We start from the raw sequence: 11,788 nt of genomic DNA on the forward strand, positions 1-11,788 counted from the left end.
TGGGACATCATTGGAGAAAATCCACAGCCACCAGGGGTGGAAGAACATTGAAGATCCTCCGCTACGGGACATTAGTGGAGAAGACTCATGCCCATGGGGGGCAGAGGAGGGTTGAAGATCCCCACCCAACTGGTGCCGGAGATCCCAGGGTGGAAGCATGCAGCAGCACCATCCTTGCTTGTTCCTCAAGAGGTCTCACCTCTGTTCCACCATCTCTGCAGCAGATTCCTAGCCTTCAAGGGAGCAAGGCGACTCTTCTGCCAGTGGAAACGGAGGTCCTGGAGCCAGCTATGGCCGGAGGACTAAGAACCACACACACATGAGCTCTATCTCTGCTTTATTGAAGCCTAGAGCTACCATCCAACAGGACCCTGGTGGGAGGCAGTGGCCCACAAGAACCTCCATTCCCCTGATCCCCCCCATCCTGGCACAATGTAGATTTTAGCCTCCTACTTTTCAGTTTTGCATTTTTAATTTAAAAAGATATGTTGCTTCGGCACGAAGCCCCGAACACTAGCTGTGTTCATGTGCCCTGAGATAACGGAGACAAGACTGGATTTTGGTGAGGGGGGCGGGGAGCAGAACCCACCCAACAACACCCCTTTGAGGGAGGCCAGAGAAATACAGCCATCCCTTCAACGTGGGAGAACAGTTCACAGCCTGCAACCCACTTCTTAGGTTTCCTTTTGGCCTCATTTACAGGGTGGGACAACAGGGACACAGAACCCGGAAGGCCTGATCTCTCCTCTCCCCTGTCCCCAAACCATTAGACCCTATCCCCTTCCTCGAGCTGGGGACAGAACCTAGGAGTCCTAGCTCCTAGGCCCCCAACACTAACCATGAGAACCTGCACGCCTCCCAGAGCAGGGATAGAACCCAGGAGTCCTAGCTCCCATCTCTCCCTGCTGTAATCCACATCATGCTGTGTGGTTGGTTACCCTTTAATGCCTGACTCTTTGTCTTGGCACAGCACAGCTGTCTCAATTGCCCATTTTGTCCACCCATGGTCCTACTCTACCTCTACTACCCTTTGTACTGCTTCCTTAAAGGTTTGTCTACATGGCAATTCAAAGCAAGTTTCTAATACTGAACTGGTTTCTAAACCAGTGTGGCTGCCCACCAGGAATGAGGTTGAGAGGGCGCCATTTACACTGAGCAAAACAATTGGAGAACAAGATGGAATTTAAGAACTGCTTATGGACGTTGACCTCCACCTTAAGCACCAGCTTGGCCCCATATACGTTTCCTGGCAAAACCAGATTAGAAACTGGATTAAAAATTCAATTTGGCTATATTGACACATGACCTCCCACCTGGACTCCTGATTGAGAAACCGTTTAGCTATATTCACATATGCAGCCTCAATACTGGAATCAGGAGTGAGAATGAGTTTAGCTACATTACACATGGCCAATTGGAATCCAAATTGAGAACCAGTGTAGCTTCATTCACACTTGGGCAATTGGAATCCAGATTAAGAACAATTTTAGCTACATTCACACCCAGCCTCTGGACAGGAATCCAGACAGAGAACGAGTTTAGCTATGTATGCATGTGGCCAACTGGAATCCAGATTGAGAACCAGTTTAGCTACTTCCACACCTGTGGCTTCTGAATCCAGCTTAGCTCCATTCACACACACACCTCCCTGCTCAGGATCCAGATTAGCTATCCAGGGCCCAGTGAACAGGGATTGGAAAACAATGATCCAGAGCTGCCCCTTTGTTTAGTGGCCCTAAGTTAGGTAAGGGGAAGGGGAACAGTAGGTACACCCCAATGCCAGCAGAGGGTGGAAGGGGAGCCCTGGCACTCTTAACGCCCGGGGCTCCCGGTGAGCACCATGGGGTTAGCAGCAGATGGGACGTGTAGTATAAAAACAGGCTGATGGGGACACAGTCCCCCGCTGGCTGTTACCGCACCAGGAGCCGTGACTGCTGCAGAAAGGGGAATACCTGTTCCTCCCTCTGCAGGGGGGGAGAGTGCAGACCAGGGCTCAGTAACAGGAAACACCCCCACCCCACCCTCAGAGCAGGGAGCAACAGGAAACTGAGGCACAAGCAGCTAAAGCCGCTTGGCCCAAGGATGATGGCAACAGCTGAGGAGATAACCCAGGAGTCCTGCTGTAGCTCCTAGATTCCACTGCCTCCCCCCTCCCCTCCCCTGAGGCCAGCTCATTAGTGTGGGGAGTCAACTAAGACACTGATACCTCCCTCTTATCTCCCCCCCCCCCCCGCCCAACACAGACAGCTTCTCTGGGGCTGCCTCCCCAGCAGCCCCTAGTCAGTGCAGACCTCAGCATCCAGGCACCTTGTCAGCCCTTTAAAAAGTAGAAAGTATTGCATGGTGTCTCAAAGTCTGTAAGAGACCTGGATAAAAGGTCTAAAGGGAGAGGGAGGCTGCTCCACCTCCCAGCTCCTCAAAATAGTGCCCCTCGCAGCCCCCCACCCTGCCCCAGTCCCTATGGGCAAGCACTGCTGGTGATCCAGAAGGATCCAAAGGACCGCAAACAATAGAAATCCATCCCTGGTGGTCCAGAATGACCCACGAACAGTGGGCATCTGGCTCGAGCTTTGTTAAAGGGAGCCTGTGGCTAGTGACCCAGAAGCACCCTCATTAGCCAAAGGGAGTCTAGTCAATGGAAGTCATTACTGGCAACAGAGAAGAGCTCTTGACCATGGAAATCCAACCCACAATGACTCTCAACCAGTGGGAGCCCTGCTCTGGTGATCCAGAAAACCCCTTAGCCAATGGGCGTTGATCCAGAAGTCCCCAAAACCACCAGAAATCCATCATTGGCCATCCAGAAGATCCCTTGGCCAATGGGGATCCATTGTTGGCCACCAGGAGTGACTCTAGAGGATGCCTTTATCAATGGGAATCCATTGTTGGTCAACAGGAGTGGATCAAGAGGACACTTTGGCCAATGAGAATCCATCACCGGCAACCCAGAAGACCCCTCAGCAAACGGGAGTGGATCCAGAAGACCCCCTTGGCCAACGGGAATCCATTGTGTGGTGACCTGGAGGGACGCAGGCACAAGACCACACCATTCTCTGCTGGCTGGCGGGCCCGGTCAGTCCTGGGGGCAGGCATAACTGGTGACCCACAGCAAGTCGGCCACCACCCCCCAGTGGAGGTAGAGGATGCTAACCACCACCAGCACGTGCATGATCTGGTGGCTGTTGAACCAGTAGTCGAAGCGGCCGGGTTGCCAGCGCTCAGGCACGCGGGAGATGTTGATGACGCCCCCCAGCAGGGCCAGGCCGTCCATGATGAGGTACGAGCGCAGCGAGGAGGGGTGGCCCGTGCCCAGGCCCGCCCAGCGCAGGTAGAAGAAGAAGAAGCGGAAGAGGGCCTGCCAGGCGAAGGAGCGCAGGCGCCGCACGTTGGAGTGGGCCGTCACCGCGCAGATGATGGCGTAGCTGGACAGCGCCGTGTAGGCCAGCAGGGCGGCGCTGCGGGGAAGCGGGGAGCAGGCCAGGGTGCAGTAGATGATGGGAAGGGCACCTGCGGGGGGGTGGGGAGCAAAGGGTTAGAGGTGGGAGGCAACTGTCCCTTTCTCAGCCCCATCCAGCCCACCCGGTCCCTGCACTGCCCCACAATGCCACTCCCCTCCCCTCCCCGCTGGGATCCTCTACCCTAGCACCAGCACTGCCCTCCATAACCCCCAACCTATCCCCCCCACCCACTGGCTCTGCCCCCAACCAGTCCCTCCCAGCTCTGCCACTCCATAACCCCAACCAGCTCTGCCCTGCCCCCAGCTCTGCCCCGCCATAGCTCCCCCACCAGCTCCCCAGCCCCCCACTCACCCAGCGTGTTGACCATGCAGACCCCGCACATGTCGAGGGTCAGCAGGGTGTGGTAGACGGCCGGCCCCCCCTCGTGGTTCATGAAGAGGTGGTAGAGCACGCTGCCCAGCTGGGGCACCACGCAGGCCAGGTAGTGCACCACGGCCAGCCAGCCCACCGAGATCCGCGCCCACGGGATGGACAGGGGCAGCAGGAAGACGAAGCCCAGCAGGGGGATGCCTGAGACCGAGACGGGGAGGCTCAGCGGCAGTGATCGGCCATGGGGCACCCCACTCCCCTCGGACAGCTCAATCCAGGCAGTGCCCCCGCCCCCGAGTGCCACAAACTAGCTCCCTCCCCTGGAGTCACCCCAGAACCAGACCCCCCTCTGCGTGGACACTGCACCCCTCCCCCAGGCTGCATCTTAGGGAACCCCAGGATGACCCTAATTGGCTTAGTATCCCTGGGTTCTATCACAGCTCGAGGGGGGGAGTGGGGTCTAGTGGTTAGAGCGGGGGAGGCTGGGAGCCAGGACTCCTGGGTTCTCTACCAGGCTCTGGGAGGGGAGTGGGGTCTGGTGGTTAGAGCAGGGGGGGCTGGGAGCCAGGACTCCTGGATTCTCTACCCGGCTCTGGGAGGGGAGTGGGGTCTGGTGGTTAGAGCAGGGGGGCTGGGAGCCAGGACTCCTGGGTTTATCCCCAGCTCTACAACAGGCAGAGATGGGAAGAGCTGCAGGCTCCAAAAAAAAAAAAGTCCTTGGAGATCAGAGGGAGGAGCAAATTTGCACCTGGCATCACTTTATCAGCTCTTTGCTCTGGATGTTAGGCACAGCCCCAAGGACAGTGAGGTGACCTGACCTATCGCCCCCTGCTGTCCCAGCCCAGAGCTCCCTGCCCCCCAGCTCTGCCGGTGCCTCTCAGTCCTGGCTCCTGACCCCCCTGCTCGAACCCACCAGCCCCCCTCCCCTCCCAGAGCTGGGGAGAGATCCCAGGAGTCCTGGCTCCCAGCCCCCCCCTGCTCTCACCCACCAGCCCCCACTCCCCTCCCAGAGCTGGGGAGAGAACCCAGGAGTCCTGGCTCCCAGCCCCCACTCCCCTCCCAGAGCTGGGGAGAGAACCCAGGAGTCCTGGCTCCCAGCCCCCCTGCTCTAAGTGGCTCCCAGCCCCACTCCCTCCCAGAGCTGGGAGAGATCCCAGGAGTCCTGGCTCCCAGCCCCCTGCTCTAACCCACCAGCCCCCACTCCCCTCCCAGAGCTGGGGAGATCCCAGGAGTCCTGGCTCCCAACTTCCCACCCCCCGACCCGGCTCCAACCCACTAGCCCCCCACTCTCCTGATCGTGGCAGGACAGTTACGATCGATAAGCCCAATGCAGATAACGATAGATTAATACATTCCCACCCTAGTTCACAGCCCACTTGAGATTTTCCAGCCCTTCAACCCCACACCCCTGCTTTAAGCCTCTCTGAAGGGCCTGGGGCGTCCCGGATCTGAGGGCAGGGGTCTCCCACATCCTGCTGGAGAGGGCTATCCGACCCGCCAGTGCCAGGCCCAGATGTCTAGAGGTGACACCCCCCCTCCCCAGCGCCAAGGGCACCGGGAGCAGAATCAGCAAAGAAATCAGACGCTGAGCTGTTCTGCTGACAGCTGGGAGTACCGAGCCCATGGCACCAGCTTGCCAGCGGCTGCAGAGGGAATATGAACCGGCAGAGATGCAGCCAGCTCTGGGGCAGGGCAGCTGGAGAACAGCCACACACAATGCCGCAGGGGGGAGGCTTGCCTGGTGCTTAGAGGCAGCCAGCTCTGGGGCAGGGACCCAGGAATCCCCGCTGCTCTCTCATGAGTGGCGCCTGAGCTCAGGTAACGACCTCGGCATGTGAGGCCAAGTGAGACGTTAAATCATCATGATTTACACTCCAGAAACACTTCCCAATGCCAACTTCACATAGAATCCAGGAATCCTGCTCCCAGCCCCCCTGCTCTAACCCCTAGACCCCACTTCTCCCAGAGCTGGGGAGAGAACCCAGGAGTCCTGGCCCCCCTGCTCTAACCACTAGACCCCACTCCCCTCCCAGAGCCGAGGAGAGAACCCAGGAGTCCCGGATACTGGGAAGACGCTTGAGCCCTGGTGTCTGCCTAGGAGCATCGCAGAGAACCACACAGCTTGTGTCACCCATGGGTGATGCAGGATGGGCTCTGTCCTGCCAGGGGCACCTGTAGGGCACCCAGGTCTAAGCCACTTAGGCAGGGAGCTAAGTGGGGGAGGCAGGCACTGGCCCCTGACGTCAGGGCCCCCAGTCAGCCCTGAGCTCTTAACAAGATCATCATTAGCAGGGAGCAGGGAGCTAAAAGCTGAGGGAGGATCTGCCAAGGGATGCGGTGCTGCAGAGTGCCCCACCCCAGAGGGGCTGCATCTCAGCGCGGGGTCCCCATATGAACAGCCGTGTCTAAGTGCCAGGCAAGGGGTCCTGGTGTAACCAGCCCCCGCTGCCCACCCCAGAGGGGGCCGCATCACAGCACCAGCGAAGGGGAGGCCATTTCTCCCCACTGGGCTCCCCGCTCTCAAAATCACCGGGGACGAGAGATCAGCTCAGTTCACACGATCCCCTCCTGCATGTCTCCGCCAGGCAGGATCCCACTTCCCCCACCAACATCCCTGCGCAGGGGCCCCAGCCCCTCCCCCAAATTATCAGCCCCTTCCATACAGCCCCAGCCCTCACTTTCCTCTGATCCCCCCCATGTCTCCCCACATTACCAGCAACCCATATCCCTGTGCCCCCCAAATCCTCTGGTCTCTGCCCCACACATTCCAAGCCCCCTCTCTCGATATCCCTTCTCTCCCAAAACACAACTCCCCTGACCCACCCGCCCCAACAGGCTCAATCCATCCCTCCTCCCAGCTTCTGTGTCCAGGGGGCAGTTCCCCGGCCCCTCACATGGCAGGAAGCATCGATCCTGGCACTGCCAGGCGGAGAACAATGGCAGGAGCTGGCGCCAGAGAACTGGCTCCTGGCCTTGAGCCATCCACCTCCTTCAGGGAAGGGATCCCCGAACCGAAGATGCAGCCACTTCTGGGGCAGGGCAACTAGTAAAAACCACACACACCACCACAGCGTATGGGACAGGAAGTGAAGGAGAAGCTTGGATCCAATTTAATCTGATTGAGGAATGCAGATGGGAGCTGGGGTTTGGCCCGGACACCAGGGTTCACGCCCTGACTCTGGAGAAAAGGGCTTGAGGGCTATGAACGAGGCAGGGATCTAAGCAGGGGATTCAACCAGCCAATGACACAGCCCCAGATGCTCACTCGGGAATGGGGACCCCCATATCCTCCAGCCTCCTGGGGGCAGAATGGATGAGCTATGCCCGTTCAGACACAGTCCCAGCCCCCCCGCTCTAACCACTAGACCCCACTCCCCTCCCAGAGCCAGGGAAAGAACCTAGGAGTCCTGGCTCTCCTGTTCTAACCACTAGACCCCACTCCCCTCCCAGAGCCAGGGAAAGAACCTAGGAGTCCTGGCTCCCAGCCCCTCCCGCTCTAACCACTAGCCCCCACTCCCGTCCCAGAACTGGGGATAGAACCCAGGCGTCCTGATCTGACCTCTAAACCATCCGGCTGCCTCTGCCTCTTCAGGTGAATCTGCCCCCTGAGCTGAGCTGAGCTGATCCCAGCTAATCCCAGGAGATGTCTCAGGCACCAGGAAGGGGGGGGCCACGGGGACGCTGGAGGAGGCAGAGAAGGTCACAGCTGGACAAGGATTCACTGTCACTCCTGCCCCAGCCAACGGTCCCACCCGGCCCCATAGGCTCTAGACCAAGGTCCCTGAAGGCCAGGGGTGAGCTCACCAGGGGATGCGGAACAGAGGGACCCTGCTGGGGATAGAACCCAGGAGTCCTGGCTCCCAGTGCCCCCTGCTCTAACCCACCAGACCCTACTCCCCTCCCCGAGGCAAAGATGGAACCCAGGAGTCCTAGGAAGCTATTAATCGTAGCTGATCTGGGGCGTCCCCAGCGCATTCCTCTGCCACCAACCCTTAGGTGGGGTTGCGGGGTAACAGGATCTAAATGCCCAAACCCGTCTCCTAGTACCAGGGATGCCCCACCCACATCCCATTCCCCGGGGGCTGGGAGCCAGGACTCCTGGGTTCCATCCCTGCCTCTGGAAGGGGAGTGGGGTCTGGTGGGGCAGAGCGGGGGGGCTGGATAGGAGCCAGGCCTCCTGGATCCCAATGGCACCTTGGGGGTGATTTTGTGCTCAGCTCAGCAGATCGAGGGGGAACTGACGTCAGCTGGGCTCCCAGGGAAGCCAGGTGTCACATTCCTGCGCAGGCTGGGTGGGGACCCAGGAAGCAGCTCTGCTCGTGAACTTGGGACTCACTTGGCCTGGTTGTAGTCAAGGGCCTTCTCACACGTCAGAGAGGCCCTGCCCACCCCCCCACTTCCATCCCGGAGCTGGCATAGAACCCAGGAGTCCTGGCTCCCAGCCCCAGCCTAGCCAATCTCCTGGGTTCTTCTCCTGCTGGTGCGGGAAACCCCACACTCTCCAGATCCCCAGGGGGGCAGGGGAGCCCGATGCAGGCGGGGATTGGCTGCCTGCTGGGGAGCCCAGGAGAAGGGACCGATCAGTGCAGGGGCCCGGTGCATCAGCAGGAAATTGGGGGCAGGGGTCCAGGGGGGTCTCAGTGCACAGGCAGGGAATTGGGGTAGGGAGTCTCGGTGCTGTGGGTTGTAGGAGCTGGGTGATTGGGGTTGAGTCCATGGGGCTCAGGGGCTGGTGTATGTAGGACCGTGGCACACTCAACGGGTCGGGGAGTGAGTATGGAGTCAGTGCACCGGGGGGCGGGGGGGGATCAGGGTGCCCAGGGGATCGGGGCCGGGGAATAGGGTGGCCAAGGTTGGGGATCAGGCTGCATTGGGGCACTGCCGGGGATTGGGGTGCCCAGGGCCAGGGGATCGGGTGCATTGGGGCACTGCCCAGGGGTCAGGCCGAGGGGGATCAGGACATGCGGGCACTGCCCAGGGTCGGGGGGGGGGGATCGGGGGCCTGGTGCCAGGGGGATCAGGACGCATTGGAGCACTGCGTGGGGAATCGGGCCTGGGGGGGGATCGGGCCATGTGGGCACTGCCCAGGGGATTGGACCCAGGGTGGGGAACAAGGGGCAGGATCGGGGTGCCGTGAGGATCAGGAGCCCGGGGCCAGGGGGATCAAGGTGTATTGGAGCACTGTCAGGGGTTGGGCAGGGGATCAGGCCATGAGGGCACTGCCCGGGGATCAGGGGTGGGATCGGGGTGCCAAGGGGATCAGGGGCCCAGGGGAGATCAGGGGATCACGGTGCCCGGGGATCGGGCCCAGAGGGGATCAGGCACTGCCTGGGGAGGATTGGGTCCGGGGGTGATCGGGGATCACAGTGCCCGGGGATCAGGGGCCTGGGTCGGGAGGATCACGGTGCCCTGGAGAGGATTGGGGTACACGGGGATCGGGCACTGCCTGGGGATCGGTGGCCGGGGATCGGGGTCCATGGGGTGATCGGCAAGGGGCCCGGGGGTCAGGGATCGGGGATCAGGGGCCCGGGAGGGATCGGGGTCCATGGGGTGATCGGCAGAGGGCCCGGGGATCAGGGGTACATGGGGATCGGCAGGGGATCTGTGAGGATCAGAGGCCTGGGGGATTGGGGTACATGGGGATCGGCAGGGGTCCGGAGGTACATGGGGATCGGGGCCTGGGATCGGGGTACATGGGGATTGGCAGGGGATCCGGGGATCAGAGGCCCGGGGGATCGTGGGGGCCGGGGGATCGGGGGCCATGGGGATCGGCAGGGGCCGGGGATCGGCCGGGGGATTGGCAGGGGATCGGGGATCAGAGGCCCGGGGATCGGCAGGGTCCGGGGGATCGGCTGGGGTCCATGGGGATCGGCAGGGGATCCGGGGATCAGAGGCCCGGGGGATCGGGGATCGGGGATCAGTGGCCCGGGGAATCGGCAGGGGTGGGGATCAGGGCAGATCAGGGGGTTGGCAGGTGATCCGGGGATCAGAGGCCCGGGGGATCAGGGGTCCATGGGGATCGGGGAGGGGCCCGGGGTACGTGGGGCCAGGGGATCGGAGGGGGGTGGGGGGGGGGGGGGGATCGGAGGTACGTGGGGGGGGGGGGGGATCGGAGGGGGTACGTGGGGGGGGGGGGGGGGGGGGGGGGGGGGGGGGGGGGGGGATCGGCGGAGGGGGGGGGGGGGGGCGTCAGGGGACCGGGAGGGGGGGGGGGGGGGGGGGGGGGGATCGGAGGGGGCCGGGCTCACGGTGCGGGTCGTGGTTGCCCAGCTCGTTGTGCGGGTAGAAGAGGCTCCGCAGGCGGCCCGAGCCCGAGCTCGCCGGCCGGTAGCCCGTCAGCACGAAGCGGTTGAACTGCAGGTGGGGAGCTGGCCCAGTCCAGCAGCCGGGGCCCCCCCAGACAGGCCATGGCCCGGGGCCCCCCCCCCGCGGTCAGCTCCGCCGCATCCCGGGGCCGCCGCCTCCTCCGCCCGCCCGCCCGGCCAGCGGCAGCCGCGCCCGCCCCGCCCGCTGTGAGCTCACTCCGCCCCGCCCACCGCCCTCATTAGCATGCCGATGCCCCGCCCCCTCGCTGCATCTGGGCTTCCCCGCCTTCCCCGGAGCAGGGACGTGAAGGTGCCTTGATTTGCATGAGGCGTGCCTAGCCCTCATTTGCATGGTGTTGCACCGCCCCTTCATTTGCATATATGTTGCATTGATTTCCCCGACCACCCCAGTTCAGTGGCAGGGAAAGTGGCCGCGCGCGGGCTGCAAAGACTCCCGGGAGTTTCTTCATTTACATATTTATGCACGCCCCCTCATTTCCATAAAACAGGCCCCGCCCCGCCTTCCTGAGTAGCAGGGAAGTGGCCGCGCGCGCAGCCCGTCAAGGCCCCGAGTTCCCTTATTTGCGTAACATATGCAGGCCGCGCCCACATCCTCTGCCCCACAGTCTTTCCGGCCAAATGGAGTCCTTCCTCATTAGCATAAAGCCTGCCGGCCGCTGCCTATTGGACAACAGCGGCGCCCTGTTTTGCTTGACGCTGCCAGCCAGGTTGTAGCGGGGGGAATCGCCGGAATTCCATTATTTACATAATATATGCTGGCCACGCCCACTAAGTTCCGCGGGGTGCGACGGAATTCCCCTGTATTAGCATAATGCATGCCCCGCCCCCTCAGTGGATGCCGGCCCCCAAAACCAATAGTTCGATTATTTGCATAATCGATACAGGACACGCCTACAGCTTCAACCGAACGTCCTTCATTAGCTCCATTTGTTGCCTATTGGGTGGCTCAGGAGTTCGCTCATTTGCATAATGCTATAGGCCACGCCCCAAGAGGCAGCCCGGAACCTTGCCGCAAATAGGCTCGCCTAATTAGCGTCCTCAGCGAGCTCTGCAGCCTGCCGCCCACGGGAGAAAACCTGCTCGCCCGGGTACTCGGTGGCCTTTGCTTTTCAGCACCAGGCCCCGCCCCTTATTAGCATACCGTATGCAAATATTCCGATAGCCTCTCCTGAGAGCTTCAGACAGCCTCTGACAAGGTCCCTCTCCGGAGGGGCTCGAGCAAAGGGAGCTGTCATGGGGTCAGAGGGAAGCTGCTCTCATGGGCTGGGAACAGAGGGGAGGAATAAATGGCCCGTTTTCAGAGTGGGGAGCGGTGGGTACCGGGGTCCCCCAGGGGTCTGTACTGGGCCCAGTCCCATTCAACATGTTCATAAATGAGCCGGCAAAAGGGGTCAACAGTGGGGGGGGCGGGGATTTTGCAGCTGATAGAAATCTGCTGATGATAGTTAAGTCCCAGGCCGACTGCGAAGAGCTACAAGGGGATCTCATTAAACGGGGTGACCAGGCAACACAATGGCAGATGCAATTCAGCATTGATCAGCGCAAAGCAATGCACATTGGAAAGCATGATCCCAACTATGCGTCTAAAACGATGGGTCTAAATGAGCTGTTCCCACTCAAGAAAGATCTCGGAGT

The 11,788-nt window shown here is 61.1% G+C and overlaps 1 protein-coding gene across 1 annotated transcript; it reads right to left on the reverse strand.

Moving 5' to 3' along the window:
• Positions 1–2,306: 2,306 nt before the first annotated feature.
• PAQR4 (progestin and adipoQ receptor family member 4) lies at positions 2,307–10,251 on the reverse strand. The gene is given in 4 exon segments (XM_039534351.1): positions 2,307–3,507; positions 3,810–4,028; positions 10,076–10,194; positions 10,196–10,251. Coding segments are annotated over 4 exon segments (813 nt in total). The 5' UTR covers positions 10,237–10,251; the 3' UTR covers positions 2,307–3,073.
• Between the last annotated feature and the right edge of the window lie 1,537 nt (positions 10,252–11,788).

The sequence above is a fragment of the Mauremys reevesii genome, linkage group 4 (genome assembly GCF_016161935.1).
Source record: "Mauremys reevesii isolate NIE-2019 linkage group 4, ASM1616193v1, whole genome shotgun sequence".
Lineage (NCBI taxonomy): Eukaryota > Metazoa > Chordata > Testudines > Geoemydidae > Mauremys > Mauremys reevesii.